Source organism: Carassius gibelio, chromosome B21, assembly GCF_023724105.1.
Source record: "Carassius gibelio isolate Cgi1373 ecotype wild population from Czech Republic chromosome B21, carGib1.2-hapl.c, whole genome shotgun sequence".
In the NCBI taxonomy this organism is placed as follows: domain Eukaryota; kingdom Metazoa; phylum Chordata; class Actinopteri; order Cypriniformes; family Cyprinidae; genus Carassius; species Carassius gibelio.
In genome coordinates this window covers 16,912,310-16,934,488 of record NC_068416.1, presented here as the reverse complement: position 1 = coordinate 16,934,488, position 22,179 = coordinate 16,912,310, and the positions used below count along the sequence as shown (strand labels likewise).

Genomic DNA, 22,179 nt, shown 5'->3' with positions numbered 1-22,179 from the left:
GCGTAAGATCTTCATCGACCAATCATAAGCGAGCGTTTCACCGCAGCCAATCGGGAAGCAGTGACGCGCGTTCAACTATAAAATATTTCAGATGACGCACGGTCTCCGGCTAAAGTACGACGGACATTTTGCAACGCTTTATCCAAACAGATAGCATCGTTGTTTAAACGCAAGACGCGAGGAGTTACAGCACGACATTCGACGTACAGTGGAAACCAAGAGGAAATTCAGATGTTTAAGAGGACTGTGTTGCAATTAATGCTTGTATAAAAGTTTAAGTTGCGTGGCGACTCAACGGCTCAAAGATGTCTGACGAAGGCGCGAGGGAGGACGCGTGCCGCGAATATCAGTCCTCGCTGGAAGATCTGACTTTCAACAGCAAACCGCACATCAACATGCTCACCATTCTAGCCGAAGAAAACATCCAGTTCACCAAGGATATCGTCGCAATAATTGAAGCACAAATTGCCAAGGTTTTTATGAAAATAGATTTATTTTTGTTTTGTTTCAGTCATCGTCTTTTAGCTCGAGCGTGGCCGGTTTGTTAAATGACGACATGACATGAGGCCTGTAACATGGCGGCTGCACGACTAGTGTTCGCTAACCACTTTGTATACATCGATGTAAAACATGTTTTGATGCTATATTATCGGTAACTAGTAACCTATTGAGTTTATTATCATATACCAGTGTTTTAATGGCAATTAAAGTCACACCACTCCACATTCCCAAACTAGGCCAGTTGCAGCAGCGTGTTTATTCGCTTGAGTCACAGCTGCTCATAAAGTCGGATTTACTGTTGACGCATTTAGCTTTGAGTTAATAATCCATGTTTTACCTTGTCAGTAATCTTATCGGATAATGATAATCGCCTGGTGGCTTCACATACAGTATTCGCTATTTATTTATTTAAGCCAATGTTAGTCAATTTTACGTTTTATTGTTCAGTGTTAATTATATTAATGTAACGCTAAATCAATGGCATATGGTTTATATTAACATATTAACCGTAGACGGAAAAGATACCAAGTTTCCGTGTTATGTAATCCGCACAGCTAAAGTTACCAGAGTCATCGTCGATGTGTAGTTGGTTGTATACTGTGCATAGCAACTTTGTAAATATTAATTGGTTGGAAGTGTGCCAAGACACACCGTGTTGATACCAACCACCAGTCAATCAGGAATACGTTTTTGCACACTCATGGCTGTAGTTCTGTCATGTCACCAGTTGGAACACGTGGTATGTCGCCTGTGTACATCGATGGATGGGTAATATTGGGGAAATCCGTGGAAAGTTTTCATATCCTTGTTTATGTTTGCAACCTATTTGAAATCTTGCATTAGTAAGGATAGTCGTGCTGGGCTGCTCCGTGAAAATGAGCACGCCTAAATTTAAAGTTTTTTTTTTTATATACAAATGTGCGCCATTCAAAGTTCTGTATACTTGAACCAATAAAGGGTTTGGGTGTTAGATTGCTGAGTAATTTTCCATTATTTACTGCAATGTTAATAAATGGTATACAACTGTGACAATAAACTATGTGAAATGTCCTTTTGTCTTTATTTCCCAGTGTATTTTTTTGTGGTAATATTTTTATATGTTGATTTCATTCTAATCTAAGTGCTCTTTAATACAAAGATATTTGCATTGGTGCAGTGTCCACTGTAATACTACAAAACTAAATGTGTAAAAAATACTTAAACAAAAAATGACATGATTTTACAAAACCTGTGCTTCTGTCTGCACAGAGCCCATGTTGGTTACAACTTGTCAAAATCTTTTTATGGACTTGTGTAAAATTTAAAGACCCAAGAGGTGTTTCATCAATCCTCCCCATATGAAGATATAAAACTAAACTTGAATTTAAATGGATACTGGAGTTAAATTCCTGGTCAAGTACAAAAAAATACAAGTGAAAAAGCTTTAATACTTAATTTTTTTCCCCCACTTTTAAGGACTTGGGCTTCTTGCTAAAAAAAAAAATGCAAATAACCGAAAATGACTTGTACTGACAACCTAACAAAATTTTCTTGATGGAACTGATCCTTGAGTGAAGAGTGAACATTGAAGAATTTTAAAAGATTTTTTTCTACCTGGGACATGGAGATTTTTGTTCCTGCATCTGAGAATCTTCCCTGATTTTTGATGGATCTGTTTTTTGAAAGATTTTTTTTTTTACTGCAAACAATGGACTTCTCAAGTGCTTGATTTTTGTTCTCTGTGCCAGTGTTTTTAATCCAACTTCAACCATTTAATAACCTCAACAATCAAACTCTTATTTTATGTAGATGTGCATTTCTCCCATGTTGTTCTCTAAACTTGTCAGTTTTCTATCACTTTAGGCACCTCCTGGTGAGAAGCTCCCAGTTTTGTACTTAGTGGATTCCATAGTGAAGAATGTTGGAGGGGAATACCTTGAAGTGTTTGCTAAGAACCTAGTCAATTCCTTTATTTGTGTATTTGAGAAGGTACTTAATTCTTTGAAATTGTGTCCATGGTGTTACTTCTGATTAATCATCATGTGGTCTTTGTCCTCATTTAAAACACTGCATTGTGCTAATTCATTTTTGCCTTGATCATTTATTTCATACCTTAAAAGTGATTAAGTTTTTGTTACATTTTTGAATGGTCATCTGTGTAGTTTTGTCGGTGTTCTTTGAGATTAAAGTGTCGAGGAGTCAGATATTCTTTCCCCCCTTTTTTTGCTTCACTTTAGGTGGATGAGGCCACTAGAAAAAGTCTCTTCAAACTGCGTTCCACATGGGATGAAATTTTCCCCTTGAAGAAACTATATGCGGTAGATGTGCGTGTGAACTCAATAGATCCTGCCTGGCCTATAAAACCATTGCCACCAAATGTGAATGCCAGCATACATGTCAACCCTAAATTTTTAAAACCGGTGAGCATTTAAGGAGTTCTAACTATTATTTTTGTTTTTCTAGAGGTGGGAAGAAATGTACAGCTTAAATGTGTGCTTTTCTCTTTGTGTAGACTGAAGAAACCTCTCCAAAGCCTCCTGCACCACAACCTCCAGCTCCGAGCTTGACACAAGAACAATTGATAAGGCAACAGTTGCTTGCCAAGCAAAAGCAGTTGTTAGAACTTCAGCAAAAGAAGATAGAGCTTGAGCTTGAACAAACGAAAGCTCAGTTGGTGAGTTTAAAATTGTGTGCTTTATAAAAAGACAAACTAGAAAGCACTGCATGTTAATATTTGCTGTTTTTAGAAGTATAAAACTAGTTTTCTGTGATGTGCCAAGCACAAGTGATGCAACAGCAGTGCATAGGAGCTGTAGTTGGTCTTATGTGGTTTGACAGACAATCTTTATATTGCTTGATATATAACTAAAATAGAATTGCTCTTATTTTTTTATTCTGAAGGCTTCCAGTCCTGCTATTTCTTCAAACCACCATGCCGGTGCTCCTGCACGTTTCAATATCTCACAAGTCACTCATACAGTTCCTTCAACACAGACCAAACCTTGGCTTCCAGCACCATCAGAAAAAATAGCAACCAGAGATCCTAGAATAAACAGGCTTGGTACAACTGTAAATGCAAAGGAACAAGTGATGCATAAGAAGGAGAGTCAGGTCACGCCAACCTTTCAGTCTACATCAGAAAAAAGAGGACAAGTCACAGCTGAAAGACAGAGTAAGTTGGATAAGTTGAGGATTCCTAAAAAGGATAACTCTGCAGTTGAGGAAAAGCCTAAATCCAAGTTGGTGTCACCATCTGGAAAAGGTATGCTTGTCAGACCCAGAGGAATGGAGTCTGAGCATTCAAAAACTCCTGAAGTAAGTAAGAAGGACCCAAGGCTACATAAGCAGATGCATGACAGGACAGATTCAAAAGATGAAGATATCCGAGAGAAGAAAAAAAGTTCAGAGAAGAAAGACCGAGATGAAGGTGTCAAAAACATGGATCATCAGAAGTTCAGCAGCACCAGGGGCAAGCTTATAAATGGTTCTCTAAACAAGCATGAAAGACTTGAGACATTTCTGAAACAAGAAATTAAGGTGAACAAAGCAAATGTTAGAAAAAGGTCTCGGTCAAGATCACATTCACCCCCATTGCATTCTCCCAAAAGAAAAGAGAGGCGATCATCTCCAAAGAGGAAAACCAGGAGTATTACTCCACCCCCCAAGTCTGGAAAGGCTAGGATAAGTAAACATTCACATAATGAGGATGCTTTTCCACAGTCAAGTCTTAGAGATGAGCGAAGTGCCAAGAAAAGTGCCCCAGAACCAAGGCGATCAAAAAGGCCACTTGATAGAGCTGCTGATCAAAAAGATGGACCACAGCTGAGAATTTCTCCTGCAGAGCATAAAGACACAAAAGATAGCAAGAGATGGAGGAGTGGATGGGAGGAGAATAAACAGTAAGTGGCTTGACCTTTAATTTTCAATACTAAAACATCATTTGTCTTTCTGTTGTTGAAAATGTAACCTCATTCAGATTAATAAACTGCCTTTACAGTCCCAAACAGTCAGATTCAGATCTCTCACACGGACGACTAGGCAACCAGAGACACAAGACTTGGAACACTAATCAAAGACCACCCACATCTCGTATACCTAAACACCATCGTTTAAGTGTTGATAGCAACATACAAATACCAGAAGCACTTAATTCTGCAAGTAAACGGGACCTTTTAAGAAAGGTGTGTCAATATCTCCTTGTAGATTTGTAATAAAGTTTTCTTTTGTAATACATATTTAATTTACAGTATTTCTAAACTGGAAATTTTTCATTTCAGGCTAGCAAAAGACATGCTGATGGTGAAATATCCAATGACGAATTCCTCAATGTAGCCCATCAAATAAACCAACTTTTTCAGTATCAAGAGGAAAGACAGCGATCTGACTCTTGGGATGAATCGTGTGATGAGGGATTATATCTATCAAAAAAGAAACAAGGAGCCATGTCTGTTGCAGAGCTTTCTTATCTTGAGCATAAGTCTAAGTTGAGAAGAACACAGCTTCAGCGTCCAGGTTAGATTTGTCCTGTTTGTAAATACTGTATGTGAGTTGTAGCAAATTTTGAATCTTATTTAAAGCTTTCGATTTTTTGTTTATTTATTATTACAATTTCACCTTGGCATATATTAGTGTAGTATTTAACCATGCCCTACGTTGTTGATGTTGTTGGAATTTTATAGTCAGTCTAAACTTATTGTTCATCTCAATAGTGCAAAAAGAGGGCCAGTCACCTTTGGATGAAATGTTCTATCAGCCTCAACATGAAATGACGGAACAATACAGTGAAAGCTCAGGAGTGCATAAAATGTCTGGTGATGCTGTAAAGCCTGACCGTGAAGATCCTAGAAGAACCAACAGGCCTCCATCATGTACAAGTTCCACATTCAGAAATTCACCAAGTCCAGTCAAGTTAGAAGGGACCTGTGGGAAATCCACAGGACTGCCATTTGAACTGCCATTGTCATCATCTCCAGTTGAAATGGATCAACCTGGAGACATCAGCCCACGTTTTGAAAGTCCCAACAGTGTGCACTCTGGTACAGGTCCCGATGATGGTCCTATAAATTTAGAGGGTCTTTCAATGCAAGATAATTTCTTGGAACTGGGAAGAAGTGGACGAAACCTTGATGAATCTCCTGGGAATACACCAACGCACTCCTCAGAAGGATCTATGGCACAGGTGAACCCATCACGGCATGAGGGACCAAATATTTCTCAACGATTTGATAGATATAAGAGCTCTCAAGCTCCCTTTGATGAGCCACCTAGCCACATTAGAGAGCCAAGGTTAGATGGTCCTCCAAGACCTTATGCTCCTCCTCCTCGGTATGAAGGCAGTACTGGGGGATTTGATGGGTCTGGTGGACCTGTAAGGTTTCCTGGACATCGCTTTGATGCCCCTCACCGTTTTGAAAGATTTCCCAAAGCCCATGAAAGACCTGTGAGATTTAACAACCCAGCAGTATCACACAGGCCAGTGAGGTACACAGAGCCTCACAACATGGTGAGATTTGATCCTCAAGCCCCAATTCATTATGACCACCCAATGCACCAAAACAGATTTGTTAATCCACCAAGGTTTGATAATCCTCACATGCAACACGGTCCCCAAGGATACGAGGAACCACGGTTCCCGGCTAGACTAATGAATTATGATAAACCGCAGGGTGCAGTTAGATTTGATGGTCCATCAGGTGGGATGCGCTTTGAGAACCCGGTGCAGCCTGAACCCTTGAGATTTGATGCACCGCCTGTCATGCCAAGATATGACCCACAAGGTCCTCCAACATACTGCGGTCCAAATATTCCAAACCAGCTGAGACCACAGGAGCCAACAATGTATGATCAAACTCAAGGTCAAGCTCCTGTGATAAACCCTGCTGTTCTACCTCCTAATTTCAACATGCCACCCATGAACACATATGGTGGCCCAGCCCAACAGTTTACCATGCAACCAAATGTTTCTCAAGCATCTAACTTCAGTGTGACAGTCCCTACGTCATCGGATTTCCAGGGTTCATTTAGACCTGCTCCATTTCCTGGTCCAGGTGTTGGGAATGTTCCTCAGCCTGTAAGTATTTCTTGCTCACTTTTGAAGGTTAAAGAGTTTTCTTTTTGTTAAGCATGGAAATGTAAAGTTTAGTTCTTGTCTTGTGAATTTTTAGATTATGGGAGCTCAACCTTTCATGCCACCAAACCAAGTATCTTTCCTGCCTGGTAAGAATGTCTTTATTTTATTTGTTCGCATATCCTGAAACAGAATCATGCACTTTTGTTTGTTTTGATTGTGACGTGTATTTTAGGCCTGTATTATAAGAAGTAAATTTTTGATTCAGGTTCCCAGTTTCAGCAGCCTGAGCCTGAGCCATTGAGGCAAATAGATGTGAACGATTTGTTGTCAAAACTTATATTCACTGGAATAATTAAACCTGCACAAACAGACTCGACCACTGGTATGCATTCTATATTAATTTATTATCATAATAATATTTATTCATCCCTTATTGTTGGACTGTTTGATTTTCTTATTTAAAATGAGCCTGATTAAATATTTATAAATCTATTTTAGAGTCTACATCAACAAATCAGACTATATCTGTGCCTGAAGAGGAAGAGGAGGAGGAACAAGAGGAAGATGAAAGTGTCCCAGATCTGACTGGCTTTGTTTTGGAGGACATGAAACTGTATGTACATATAGTATCTACATACTCTCTGGAATTTAGACACAAGTGAATCTGACAAACACTTTTATTATTGTGTGTCAGTGAAAAATGACTTGATGACACCAGATGTTTTGTGTAATTTAGGAGACACGACAGCATTATCACCAAACTGTATACAGGAATCCAGTGCTATTCCTGCGGCATGCGTTTTACAGCATCTCAGACAGATGTGTATGCAGATCATTTGGACTGGCACTACAGGCAGAATCGTTCAGAGAAGGACATCAGTAAGAAAGTTACACACCGTCGGTGGTACTACAGTCTGACGGTAAGCTGGAAACAATACTGACATTTCTTTTTTTATTATTTCATTTTGTGTATTGTCAAAATATTGTCACTGAGAATGTAAATGACTTCTTGAAAATGGAAAAAAAGGTCTTTTAAAAACCTAACATGAAGTTCTCTTCCTTTTTTTAGGATTGGATTGAATTTGAGGAAATCGCTGATCTTGAGGAGAGGGCAAAGAGTCAGTTCTTTGAAAAAGTTCATGAAGAGGTTGTACAGAAAACTCAGGAAGCAGCCAAAGAGAAAGAGTTCCAGAGCGTAAAGGCTGCAGCAGATGTCGTTCACGAGGTTAGGCCATGTACACAGACTTTGTGATAATTCATAGTATTGGACAAAACTGTGTGAAGTTAAAGATTTCTTTATTTCTCTCTCCTCAGCTGTGTGAGATTTGCCAGGAGCAGTTTGAGATGTACTGGGAGGAGGAAGAGGAAGAGTGGCATCTAAAGAATGCCATCAGAGTCGATGAAAAGGTAAGAAATCCGCTAATTAAAAGAGCAGGTCAAATGTTGTGGCTTTGGTGTTTGAGAAAACACTTGAACTATTTTCTGTTCTCTTTTAGACATACCATCCCTCATGTTACGAAGACTACAAAAATGTAAGTGTTGATTTGGATAATGGCATCTTATCATGGATCACATATTGAAGTAACATGGCTAAAACCAACTGTATTTAGTAATCTGCTTTTATGTAAAGACTTGTGCGAAGAAAAAACATTCCATCTTAATTTTCCTTTAGTCAATTTAAATGCTTCCCCTTTTTCCGTAGACATCCTCCTTTGTGGACTGCACACCCTCACCCAATAAAATGCTTACAGAAAACCCTTTAACAGCTTTCATAAAACAAGAGCAGGGTGATGATGCATCATGCTCCAGTATTAAAGAAGAGCCCTCTGAGGACAATACAGACGCACCAATGGTAAAAGAGGAGGTTCAGGTTAAGTTAGAAGGAGAATCACAAACCAGTGCAATTATTTTCTAACTATGCTGCTCCTTAGCCACCTCTTTTTGTGGTTACTTTAGCTGGTCTTTTGTGTTTTGTAAAAAAAAAGGATATTTTTATATTGCAGAGCTCTGGGGTCGGGACCTCAGCTTGTCACTTTAAATACATTTTTGTATTTGTATTTGCCTGTACATTTCAGGTATTTTTTTGCCATGCGAATACCCAATGAAATGTACTGTGAAATATGTACGTTTGGGGTAAATGTATATGTATAATTTTATTTATAAATAAAGATATTTTTGGTATTCTTTGTGTAGTATTGATAAAAAAAAAAGAAAAAAAAGAATTTGAAGTTGTTGTGTTTTCGTTCACAATGAGACATTTGTTTTGACATTTAGAGAATGGTGAATGGTTGTTGAATACTTATTTATGAATGACTTTTTGTTCCAAAAAATAATAATAAAAATAAATCATTGATAATTCCCTAAATCCAGGATTGGGGCAGATTGTAAATTATTTATAGTTGATGGACCATAATTTACGATGAGAATTTCCCAGACCTCAATGTGTAAATAGTTATTTCAGTTTACTACTGTATTTGATTCAGAGTATGGCGTTTAGTTGAAAATGGAACAAAACAAAACAAAAAATCATGGTGGTTTTTTTTTTTCCTCTCTCTTTTTTTTGCAGAGATACAAAGAGCAATTTTGGTTTATTCATAATATTCAATAAAAAAATAAATTGAGGAAGAAATAGTGTCTTGTGTGTAAAGTGATTATTGTGTGCTTTTAGAAAGATTTGCAGTTGTGAGTTTTATGCATAATCCTAAATAAAGTTTCAGTGCTAATGGAACCTTCTCTGTTCATTTATTTGGTTATGATTTTTATAACCTATGTCTGTCTAAATGTCTCTCATAATTAATTACAACCACATTTTTAGTTTATTCTAATATTTGCAAAGTAACAATACATAGAATTGCCATAGAATTATGCATAGTTTCCAGTTTAAAACCTTAAATGTCTTAATTTCCTATTTAACCCTTTAACTGCCCCACCAAGAAAAAAGCATTTGAAAAATTTTTTGTTTGCATTTCTTATCTCCTTATGTAATTAGTTACCATACTCAATGTATTTTTTTTCAGCACGTCCCATAATTTTTAAAATATCGGCCTCTACCAAATGGTTGATATGTCACTTTATGGCAAAAGTACCGGAATTCATACACATACTATGGAAATCAGAAAATATGAACTATAATGAATGATCAGAAAGTTATATTTCTCAGCAAATAGTACATTCTGACAGCAGAAAGGATTATCTGAAAACATTAGCTTAGCTTTTCTACGTTTACCATAAAGTGACAAATCAACCATTTGGTTGAGCAGGCAGTTAAAGGGTTAAAAGAAGAAGAATATAAAACCTTGGTTGACCAACATGCTAAATAGTTTCCACATTACTTCTCTTCAAAGATATCCAGAACCCATGGAAAAAAAAAATTATCACATGAAAAAAAAAAAGCTCTGTGGACCTTCAACCCCTATACGAAACAGTGGTTTTGTCTGAATTCTTTATATAATATTTGTCTTCATGCATACAAACATACTCAAAAAATCTTCTAACACTTCAAAAAAATTGTAATTTAAATGCTTTTATTTTTTATTTATTTATATTTTTTGCACTTGCATAAAAGGGGAATAATGTTGGGAGAGATCTTTTAAAAACTGATATTATTGATGTAAAAAAATAAAAATGGCCAAACAGCATTTATTAATATATATATTGGGCGTGGCGCAAATCCAAAAATACTACTGACCTCAATGTGTATCAGTCACTCCTCTCTTCCTTCTCTACTAATGTCTCCACTGCTAAAATGACATACTACCATAACAAAATTAACGATTCATCTAACTCTTGCATGCTTTTTAAAACATTTTCCTTCCTCCTTTGTCCTCCTCCTCTCCCTCCTGCTTCATCTCTAATAGCTGATGACTTTGCCACATTTTCATTGACAAAATTAAAAACATCAGTGCACAATTTTCCACACCATAATCCGTCAAGCTCATATCACCAGCAAACATACACTCATTCATATCATTCTCTTCACTCTCTGAGGCAGAAGTCTCCAAACTCATCCTTTCTAATCATCCTACTACTTGTCCGCTTGATCCTATTCCATCTCATCTCCTCCTGCAGTTGTACCTGCACTCACTCACATCATTAACACATCCCTCCACACTGGTGTTTTTCCCTTGTCATTTAGACAGGCTCGTATAACTCCACTACTTAAAAAACCCACCCTCAACCCATCTCTTTTAGAGAACTACAGACCTGTTTCCCTTCTTCCTTTCATTGCAAAAACTCTTGAATGTGCTGTGTTCAACCAAGTCTCTGCATTTCTCACAGAGAACGATCCTCCTTGACAGCAACCAATCTGGCTTCACAAGTGGACATTTAACTGAGACTGCCTTGCTCTCAGTTGTTGAACCCCTAAGATTGGCAATAGCAGAATCCAAGTCTTCAGTACATATCCTGCTTTATCTGTCCGCTGCTTTTGACATGGTTAACCACCAGATCCTCCTCTCAACCCTATTGGCAAAGGTCATCTCAGGAACCACACTTAAGTGGTTTGAGTCTTACCTATAAGATAGGTCCTTCAAAGTATCTTGGAGAGGTGAGGTGTCCAAGTCACAACATCTAACTACTGGGGTGCCTCAGGGCTCAGTTCTTGGACCACTTCTCTTCTCTGTCTACATGGCATCATTAGGTTCTGTCATTCATAAATATGGCTTTTCATACCACTGCTATGCTGATGACACTCAACTCTACCTCTCATTCCATCCTGATTATCCGACGTTCCGCATCTCAGCTTGTCAAACAGACATCTCTTGCTGGATGAAGGACCATCACCTTCATCTCAACCTTGCCAAGAGAGAACTGCTTGTGATTCCAGCAAACCCATTGTTCCATTACAATTCCACCATCAAGTTAGGCCCATCAACCAGACTCCTCCAAAACAGCCAGAAACCTTGGAGTTATGATTGATAATCAGCTGACTTTCTCAGACAACATTGCTAAAACTGTCTGGTCCTGCAGAATTTCTTTATTCAACATCAGGAAGATCAGGCCCTTTCTTTCAGAACTCCTTGTTCAAGCTCTTTTTCTGTCCAGGCTCGACTATTGCAATGCTCTCTTGGCAGGTCTTCCAGCCAGTTCTATAAAACCTTTACAATTAATACATTTTTAATGAGCCAAAAAGAATACACATCACACCTCTGTTTATCAATTTCCACTGGCTACCAATAGCTGCTCGCATAAAATTCAAGACATTGATGTTTGCCTACAAAACCACAACTGGCTCTGTACCCATTTACCTAAATGTATTGCCTCAGACTTGTGTGCCCTCTAGCTTGTGTTCTGCAAGTGAACTTCACTTTATTGCGCCATCCCAAAGAAGCACAGTCACATTTATGGACTTTTAAATTAAATGTTCCCTCATGGTAGAATGACCTGCCCAACTCAATCCGAGCAGCTGAGTGAGTCCTTAGCCATCTTCAAGAATTGGCCCTCTTTATTTGACCCTCTAACTTAAAAAAAGAAAACACACACACACACACACACACACACACACACACACACACACACACACATATATATATATATATATATATATATATATATATATATATATATATATATATATATTGCCAAGCAGGTAAAGATGCATTCTGTTAAAGAAAATATATAAAAAAGAAAAGAAAATAATACACAGATGATTCAATTTAACCTTCTTAGTGCCCATAAAAAGAATTTGCATCAACAAACAGAAGAGCCACTAACGAAGCACTTGATTAATTCATTTTGTCTGTTATCAGTATTATCTTTATGACTTCCAAACAAGTCACTGCTAAGTCATATATGTGTAGAGGTACAACTTTGATTTTTTTATTTATTTTTATTGCAGTTGATACTTTGTGTATAAATTAATTATTACCCATTCCATCAAGTATAGGTCTCTGCAGGAAAGTAATAGGAGTTACCAGATCAGGGAGTTTTTACACCATGATACCTGATTGGTTGACGTCATAGTGACGTTAAGTTTAGGGGTGGGGTTGGCTACTGAAATGTCACGTAAAAGGACGTTACTTTTTTTAATGACTGACCAATCACAGTCGTTTGTGATCCCTGTGTTTATACAGTCTATGGTTTAAGGTTTAAACATGAATTTGTAGGGATTACTGGGGCGGATTATTAATTTTCAGATTTAAAGAATTATGCAAATAGGCTATCTCGGGCCACATATAAAACAACGTCCTTTTCTGTTTTTATCCAGTCTATGGTCCTGATACACTTGGCTCTAAGGAGCTGTCGAGTTTCTGAGCCGCCGCGCGCGCCCTGCAGGAGCACATGTTTATGTCAGCAACATTGCGCCACCCAAAGGTTGTAATTCGGCTTTAAGAAATAAAGTTTTCTTTTAGGAAACTGTCATGGCTGCTCCCATGACTAACGATCAGCGCTTTTTTATTGCTCTGGCTCTCGGAGTTTCATTTCTCAAGTGTCTTTTGATAAACGCCTAGTAAGTGTTTATCTCAATTTATCTCACATAATATAAGTTACCTTTTCTCTCATATGATCACATTAAAACGGAAAACCCATTGCTATGTTAGAAGAGCGACCAAATACTCGAGACTCATTCATTCTGTCTTCCTTTTACGAAGAGGAAATGATTGTTTCTCATCACCTAATGCCGAGCAATTTCATATTTATTGTGTTCCAGCCATTCTACGGACTTTGAAGTGCATAGGAACTGGCTCGCCCTGACTCACAGTCTGCCAGTATCACAGTGGTATCATGAGGTAGTCTTATGGGTTACATACCTTCTTCAAACAAATACATACGCCGGGTTTAATTTTTGGTTTATTTTGTATATTTTCAGGCTACGTCTGAGTGGACATTGGATTATCCTCCCCTGTTTGCTTTGTTTGAATATGGACTCTCTCATATTGCCAGGTTTTTTGATAAGGAGATGCTGGTTGTTCAGAACCTGAGTTATGCAAGTCCAGCCACAATCCTGTTCCAAAGACTGTCAGTCATCGTGGCTGATGTGCTCTTCTTTTATGCAGTTAAAGAGTATGTAGCCTCTACATGCCACAATTAGATCCAAAGTAGTTTTTGTGCCTTTGTCTTTTTAGGTTTGAAAGATAATTTTAATGAAAGACGATATTAAATGTTGAATCTGAGATGAAGAACATTTGTACTGTTCTAGATGCTGCAGATGTTTGCGAGAAGACAAAGGAAAGGACCTCCAGGGAAAGCCATCTTTTATCCTGACAGTGTTGTTGCTGTGGAACTTTGGTCTTCTAATTGTTGATCGTATCCTTGGAGATCTGGAACATTGATACATCATGCATGCCCTGATGTGGCTCACACATTCATTTCCCTTACCTGAAATTAATTTCGCTTGACTGAATTCCTGCAGATATTCATTTCCAATATAACGGATTCCTTTTTGGAGTTCTTCTTTTATCAATAGCAAGACATTTCCAGGTATTAACTGTAATTTCTATTATTTAGTGAGTTTCATAAAGAAGACATAACTAATAATCTCAAATTTGAAATGCATTTGTGTTATACATGCTTTTAAATAGAATTTTGTTATATTTTGTCTTATTTGACTTTCTGCAAAGTTCCTTGGAATTTGAGTTTCTATCTTGAAAATGATTTTGTGTTAACAGAATAGACATTTTGAAGGAGCCTTGCTGTTTTCAATACTTTTAAACTTGAAGCATATATATCTATACATCGCACCTGCATACGGTGTCTACCTGCTGAGATGTTTTTGTTTCACCCAGAGCAATGCAGGTAATACAGTCTTTATCATCTTTATATGTATTGTATATGTATTTGTGTGTGTGTGTGTTCATAAAGACTGTCAAATTCTACGTTGAAATCTTGTTTTTCAGATGGATCTGTGCAGTGGAGAAGTTTCAGTGTTATGCGCCTTGTAACTCTAGGAACTATTGTCTTGTCTACTTTCGCAGTGTCATTTGGACCCTTTATAGCACTGGTCTGTTATCAATATATGAACAAAGCTCTTCATATAAACACATACTGTTCAACTGTAAAGTCAGTTTACATTTTTATTCAGCAAGGATGCATGAAATTGATCAGAAGTGGGAGTAACAAGTTTTTAAATTTTTACATACAATTTATCTTTGAATAAATGCTGTTGATTTAAACTTTTGCATTTTATGATATATATATATATATATATATATATATATATATATATATATATATATATATATATATATATATATATATATATATATATATATATATCATAAAATGCAAAAGTTTAAATTATTAAAAAAAAATTATCTAACAATTATTTATAGTAATAATTCACAATGTTATTGTTTTTACTGTTCTTTTGATCAAATAAATGCAGTCTTTGTGAGCATAAATCGATTTGCATTTGTTTTAGTTTATCAAAGAGATTCATCAATTGTATTCATCTTTATTCATCAAGGGTCAGCTTCCACAAGTCCTGTCACGTCTCTTCCCTTTCAAGCGTGGTCTGTGTCATGCGTACTGGGCACCAAACATCTGGGCACTTTACAATATAGCAGATAAAGCTTTTTCCATCCTGGGTATGTTCAATAACTCAAACAATTGCGTTGTATTGCTATAGGTTACACATATATAAAAAAAAAGTATGTTCATATTATGATTTCAATTGATTTTATCCTGATCATTGCTAATTCACTTATTTAGGTGTGAAATTCAAACTGCTTGATATTAACAAGTTTCCCAAGGCCTCAATGACAGGTGGTCTGGTTCAGGAGTTTCAGCACTCGGTGCTTCCTTCGGTCTCTCCTTTAGCAACCCTTGTTTGTACGGTACTCTCAATATTGGTGAGTTCTTCTTTTTTATGTGTATTGCTAAATTGGCCTTAATTTCATTCATTGACACATTAATAATGATCAATACAAAAAAGAGAAAATTGATTTCTAGATTTGCCAAGCTCTGATGCATATACCATTTTTGCTCTCTTGCAGCCTGCACTTTTCAGGATATGGCATCGACCTAATGGAGCGAGAGGATTCTTGCGCTGCCTTGTCATCTGTGCCCTTGGATCCTTTATGTTTGGTTGGCATGTGCATGAGAAAGCAATTCTGATGGCCATACTTCCTTTAAGGTGTTCATCTGAAGGTATTCTTACATGAGCACATTCGCCCGCTGACTACTAAACACGGTTTCTTGTTTTTCAGTTTGCTCGCTGTAGAGAGTAGAGAGGATGCCAGGATTTTTCTAATCCTCAGTATAACCGGTCATTATTCTCTATTTCCACTCCTCTTCACAACCCAAGGTACGTTTCCATTCAGAACAACTCACAAGTGTTTTGCATCATCACTGATTGTAATTCTTAAACATTTCTATTTTTAATTCCAGAGTTGCCCATCAAAATATTTCTCATGTTGCTGTTTACAATCTTCAGTCTCACTTCTTTAAAAACGCTATTCAGGTCTGTTCATTAAACTGGGATTATTGGGCCATTATTGTCTTTTATGTTTGAGCAAAGCATTGGTAATGTGATTCTTCATTTGTTTTTCCAGGAAGGGCGGTGCTCTGTTGAAGCCGCTGGAAGTGATGTATCTCTTGGGCCTGATTCCTCTTGAGCTGATCTGTGAGTTTGTTTACCCGCTGACAGTCTGGAAGAAGACATTTCCCTTCCTCCCGCTCATGCTCACCTCCGTTTACTGTGCTCTGGGAGTGTCATATGCCTTCATCAGACTATACATTTCACTCCTGACATGTTCAGACAACAGTAAAAAGATGAAAATGCAGTGAGTCGTGTGATTCAGGTGCTGGAGGCTGCTCGTTTCTGATGAGGTGGACAATATTTTTTTATTGGACAAAAATGAATGATTTGTAGCTGATGTCTAGGAATTTGTTTGGGGATGGTTTATGGGATATGAGTATCTTGGTACTCAGTTGTTTATTTCTTTTAATAATTTTATAATGTAGCTTATGATACAAATGTTTATTTCTAAAGGTGTTTCTATAAATGTATTTGCTTTGTAACCCTGCCTATGGCCTGCAGTGTATTACTTTGAAATAAAGCTGAAGTCATTTAAATATAAATATTGGACTGAAAAATATAAAATTAAAGAAATATTGCTGAAATAAAAGTACTACAATTACTAAAAATGTAATAAAATTAAAGCAAAACAGAAATACTATAAAAGCTTTTTTTACTATATAAAAGCTAATTTCAAAATGTAATAGTATACAAATAAAACTGAAACTTTTAACCCATTTTATTAATAAGGCAACATAAAAGTTCCATACCAGTTGACATATTACCTGATTCTAAGTACCTCATTGTTTTTCCTGAAATATTTCTAGAGTGAAAATCATCAAATACAGAGATTTGTCACCGTAGGCAAGTGTGAAGTATAGGGTGAAAACGATAATCTCAAAGCTTCATATCGAGGATTTGTGTCTTTCATTAAAAACATTATTTAAAAAAACAAAGAAATCACGAACAGTTCACACTTGTCTTCTTGTGAAGGTGCCAACTCAACATAACAAAAACAGCTGTGGAACTCAAATCATGCTAAATAAAGTCCATATACTGCCTTAGTTCTGGGACCACATTTATAACACAAAATCCATGCCAATGTTCATATTTTATAAAAATCAATCATTGATGTTGAATAGTGCTTATTGTCACTTCAGGTTCTAAGCAGATTTGTGCACTTTTTTTGTGCGTATGCTTGTACACAATCTGAAGGTGCAAAAAAATCTAAATACTGAGAAAATCGCCTTCAAAGTCCACATGAAGTTCTTAGCAATGCATATCACTAATCAAAAATTACGTTTTGATATATTTACGTTAGGAGATTTTCAAAATATCTTCATGGAACATGATCTTTATCTGATATCCTAATGATTTTTGGCATAAAAGAAAAATTGATAATTTTGACCCATATATGTATTGTTGGCTATTTCTACAATTATACCTTCGCTACTTAAGACTGGTTTTCAGCTCCAGGGTCACAGTTTATAAACAAGGCCCCGGTCTCTGGTGTGCATCAACTGAACAATGTCTCACTAGTGATTATCTATTGTATGCTATAATTGCACAATTTAAATTTTGTGTTAGAGATCAAGCCTCAGTCAAGACAAACGTATCTGCTTACTAGTGATGCTTTTAAAATATTTCCAATAGTAAAAGTCATTTTGTGATTTGCCTGTGCTTTCCAGTGCAAGGGTTCTCCAGAAGACTCAAGACTGGAAAAACAAACACATGCAGACCTCAGAAATATACATTTAAATATGTGCATTACAAATTCAGATTTTTGGGGTCAGTAAGATTTTGTAATGTGTTTTTGAGCATAAAGCTCACCAAAGGCTGCATTTATTTGATAAAAATAAAGTAAAAACAGTAATATAGTGAAATACTATTACAATTTAAATTAACAGCTGTGTTGCTTAATTTTTTTGTGTGGAAACTGATACTTTTTGCACAATGTTTTGATTACTTTGATTTTGCATTTGGTCACTTTTGATCAGTTTAATGTGTCCTTACTGAAGATTTTTTTCTCCCAAAATAAAATAGTAAATTAAACAAAATTCTTACCGAACTCAAACCTTTGAATGGTTTGAGTATAGTATATGCAAGTTTGGAATATGCAATTAATAATTGTTAAGACTTTTCGTTTTACTGTTTTGACAGCAAAGTTTAGATCAGCTAAAAAGATGATATATGGAAATGCATTTAATGAATTTCTTTTGCACCTACAACCACAGCTAACTTTATCAGGTAAGTTTGATACTTTCCCTTGATAAAGTGCTTTATTTGTGATGTTATATCAGTGGTTCTCAACTGGTGGGTCTCAAATGAGAAATGGGTCTTAGGTCTGTTCTGATTGGTCACTGACGGCAAAACAGGCACAACTTCCCACATGGTTAATATAATCAAAGATGTCAGCCTTTTGTGGCCAAATATTGTTTATTGTAATATACAACATTATATAGACTTTTTTTTTATTTACCGGTACATTTTGAACAGTAAACTTGGGTTGCCATTGGATGTCCTTTATAAAACAGTTGAGAACCACTGCTCTATATTCTATTAATTAATTAATTACATTAATTTCACAGTTTTAAGGGCAATTCAGGCTACGTCGGCAATGTACTGTCTCAGAGTTCACTCTTAGGGCAATATAGTAATGCCATAAACAGTTGATGTGCTCACCTAATGAAAGTCACTAGACACGCGCTCAGTGTTCTCCACTGAGCCTTTCCTTAAAAAGCCCCACATTGCTCACTCCTAAGCCTTGTCAGCAGTTCCTTAGTCTCTTGAAACCCTTATAGCATTAGAAGTTCAATGTTCAGCTGAGGACAGCTCAGATGCAAGGCTTGGTATCTCCACTGGGGTCAGACAGCACAATGCTTGGGTGAAAGTCTTCCCAAAGTTCCCCATGTTTTTCTGTTGAAGAGATCACCCAGGTGTGGTGGGAAGCTGCATCTGTTCCTCAAGAGTGGGAATACCAAACTCTGAAATCATTTGGTTTTCAGGTGGGGAATTTTCTGGTTTCTCTGTCCTTAAGTTGACGTTTAACCCACCTAACTCCCATTGATTGGTTTCTGTCGCCCTTCAATAATAATGACCAGGACTGGGGTGAGGTCCATCAATTTCTTCAGCATATCCATAATGTCAGGATGATCTTTGGCTCCTTCAATGAACTCCTCGAGCGTCAGTTCCCCTGAAGGTTTAAGCAAAGAGAGATGTAGAATCTATATATGTGAATAAATGAGGTTTTTAATAAACGAACTGGTTCTCACCTTCTCCGTTAACATCAATCTTTTCAAATATAAGAGCCACTACTTCCTCTGGCACAATGTCACGATTTCTTGTAATGTCTTGTATAGCCTGTTGTAGAACAAAAAAAACATAACTTCAAATCTTTTTAAATAGAAACAGATGAAATTCAATTACAATTTCCCATCTCTAGACCTGCAGCATTATTGTATAAAGTAGTGGAGAAGCCACCCGAGGTCATCTGAACACTATTTCCACTTTAAGAAGTGTCAGTCTCAGAAACCTTTGCACAAGGAAGACAGTTCTGTAACTGGATTAAATCAGATCATCCACAAGTTAAGCAGATTGATCCAGTGTCCATGTTAACCTGACCCAATCTGAAGTCAGGTTCTGTTCTATTTTTGGTTCGTTCACCAAGACCTGATGTGGGAGAAAATATAAATGTAGATAATTCAGTGATTAGCCTAATCAGAGGTTAACATATGTCATCAGTTGCATCCCATGTTATGTACTTATGCACTAATCGGTTACGTTTGTTACCAATGAAAATTCCATCAAGAAAAGGTGCACTTTAAATACCCGGATGATGCACTTAGTGTGTTATTTTGGACACTTCATGGACTCAACTCTCACAGGCTCATCTGTAACTACGTTGTGAAGGGGTCGGGGCTATCAGACTCCAATTATGAATGAAGCACTACATGGTTGAGTACATAATAGATTAGGGCATATTATATATTGCATAATGTGGGATACGGTTGTTGGAAATAATTTTTCACTTACAGTAAATATTGTTTCCAATTCATCCTTGTCAATTTTTCCGTTGCCATCCTGGTCAAAAAGTTTAAAGTACCATTTGAGCTTCTGGTTGATTTCTCCCTTGAGCATTAAGCTGATAGCAGCGATATATTCCACAAAATTGATGTATCCATCCTAAAGAAAAGGGAGAAAAGAGAGGGGGATGGTTCATATTACAATATTTTTTGTTAGGCTGTTTTAATATGAACAATCCAGCCAAGGAGATCATGTTAGCTTGTTTGTTTTCAATCAGTGTAAGCTTCGTAACATTGTTACATTATAAGCTTTTCTCCTCTAAGCTGTACAGTTTCAGTGTTGTACTTGACTCAACATATCAGTAAACCAATAAAGTGAGCTTGGAAGAATTACACAACGATATTTCTTATTAAACATCATATATCATATAACCTGCTGTTGACTCAGTACCGATATAGCAAAATATAACAGTAAAATTAAATGGCCAAAAAATATTGCTAGAATAAAAAAATAATTTAGTTGCTAATATTTCCTTATATATGTTTTTTTTTTATATATATATTTTCAATTTTAATATATTAATACTGTCTCATTTATGTTTTAAAAATAACATTTTGCACTGACCCAAAATGGAGGTTTTGGATGTATTTTCTTTTTGTAGTATATTTTGAACACCTGTGTAAATGATAAATGGCTTACCACCAGAGTTTAACTTGTTTTACCAATCTGATCTCTGGTGCGAAAGATGATTTGCACGAATGCAGTATTAGATCCATCACAATCCTCAGAAATCACAATGCTGAGACTGATATTACAGTCAAATGTAACCAAGTTAAATCACTTCAAGAATCAATCCTCACCCCATCCATGTCGAAAGTGAAGAACACTTGGTCCACATAACTGTTGGCATCCTCATTCATCCCCTGCAGTCCCAGGATGGACTTGAGTTCAAAAAGTGTGATCAGACCTGATGGAGACTCCCGCATGAATTTGTTATACCAGTGGTGCATGTCCTCAGCGAGGATGTCTTCCATACTTGTGTGTGTGTTCCCCATGACCCTCGCTGGTCCTGTGAGCTCCGACTGCGAAGTGCAGACTGGCCTCCAGGATACTGAATGTCTAAACCTATTAGATCCAGGTACCAATAAAAAGCCTTAAAATAACTACTGCTAATGGGATAATGGCAAGGCCTGACTGTTATAGAGTAACTGGCACAGAGTAGAGAATGTTTGTATAAGAGCGTTCAGCCTGCAGATGAAGCGTTTGTGCGGTCATTGTAGTGCAGAGTGCATCAGAGGCCACCTCACACTTTGCTTTCTTACAGTCCTGGGAGATATAACAGTTAGACTGATCCAGCCATCTCTCAATGAAGACTAACTCTTATTTTTACAAAATACGTTTAAAACTTAAATAGGAGTGATAAAATTCTGGTTGATACTGATCATTGTTTTCAAATTATAGCTGACAACATCACATAAAAATTTGACAATTTTGGCTAAATATATAAATAAATAAAAAATCTATAAACAATCATTTTAAAGACTGCAAGTAAATATAGGCATTGCAGCATAATACTGTGTATACATAAATTATCTGTGTGTGTGTGTGTGTGTGTGTGTGTGTATGTGTATATATATATATATATATATATATATATATATATATATATATATATATATATATATAGTGTGTAATTTGCTTTTCATATTATGGCTGATAACACATTAAAATTCTATATAATTTTTATAATTATATATAAAAAAAAAATCTAGAACCATATACATATACATACATATATAATTACATTTAATGGTATAATCATGGTTTTAAATTATTTGCTTTATGAATGATTAATAAACTTAGTTTATATTTAATTTTTTTTTATTAAATTTAAAAATGTAAATATATATATACATAGACCATTAACTGATATAGGAAAAAATATTTTGCATCCCTAAATTTATTTGATAAATTACTGCATAGTTTCTGATCATGCAGAATCAACATAACATTTTATACTTAATGTTATACTTAAGTATTATTGTAGGATTTATTGTTTTGCATAATTCATGCATCAATTAAATTGAAAAAAAAAAGAATTATGCAAATAAGATGTTTTGCATAACTAGGTAACATTTTTACAAAAACA

The 22,179-nt window shown here is 36.3% G+C and overlaps 3 protein-coding genes across 3 annotated transcripts; 2 read left to right on the top strand and 1 right to left on the bottom strand.

Moving 5' to 3' along the window:
• Positions 1-89: 89 nt before the first annotated feature.
• On the top strand, positions 90-9,278 carry LOC127985821 (pre-mRNA cleavage complex 2 protein Pcf11). Its single transcript, XM_052587995.1, has 16 exons — positions 90-473; positions 2,344-2,469; positions 2,718-2,900; positions 2,993-3,154; positions 3,382-4,379; positions 4,478-4,661; positions 4,758-4,992; positions 5,190-6,550; positions 6,645-6,696; positions 6,816-6,932; positions 7,049-7,163; positions 7,287-7,470; positions 7,620-7,775; positions 7,865-7,957; positions 8,047-8,082; positions 8,253-9,278. Exons 1-16 carry the CDS (start codon positions 306-308, stop codon positions 8,463-8,465), a joined length of 4,383 nt encoding a protein of 1,460 aa, XP_052443955.1. The 5' UTR covers positions 90-305; the 3' UTR covers positions 8,466-9,278.
• Positions 9,279-12,683: 3,405 nt separating this feature from the next.
• LOC127986535 (probable dolichyl pyrophosphate Glc1Man9GlcNAc2 alpha-1,3-glucosyltransferase) lies at positions 12,684-16,570 on the top strand. The gene is made up of 13 exons (XM_052588811.1): positions 12,684-12,998; positions 13,200-13,278; positions 13,359-13,552; positions 13,689-13,795; positions 13,902-13,969; positions 14,158-14,284; positions 14,386-14,489; positions 14,955-15,075; positions 15,200-15,339; positions 15,484-15,623; positions 15,697-15,794; positions 15,878-15,950; positions 16,042-16,570. The coding sequence occupies exons 1-13, from the start codon at positions 12,910-12,912 to the stop codon at positions 16,274-16,276; spliced, it is 1,575 nt and encodes a 524-aa protein (XP_052444771.1). The 5' UTR covers positions 12,684-12,909; the 3' UTR covers positions 16,277-16,570.
• A 161-nt stretch (positions 16,571-16,731) lies between these two features.
• guca1d (guanylate cyclase activator 1d) lies at positions 16,732-21,588 on the bottom strand. Its single transcript, XM_052588812.1, has 4 exons — positions 20,891-21,588; positions 20,040-20,189; positions 19,280-19,367; positions 16,732-19,200 (listed from the first exon to the last, which is right to left on the bottom strand). Exons 1-4 carry the CDS (start codon positions 21,083-21,085, stop codon positions 19,061-19,063), a joined length of 573 nt encoding a protein of 190 aa, XP_052444772.1. The 5' UTR covers positions 21,086-21,588; the 3' UTR covers positions 16,732-19,060.
• Positions 21,589-22,179: the final 591 nt, after the last annotated feature.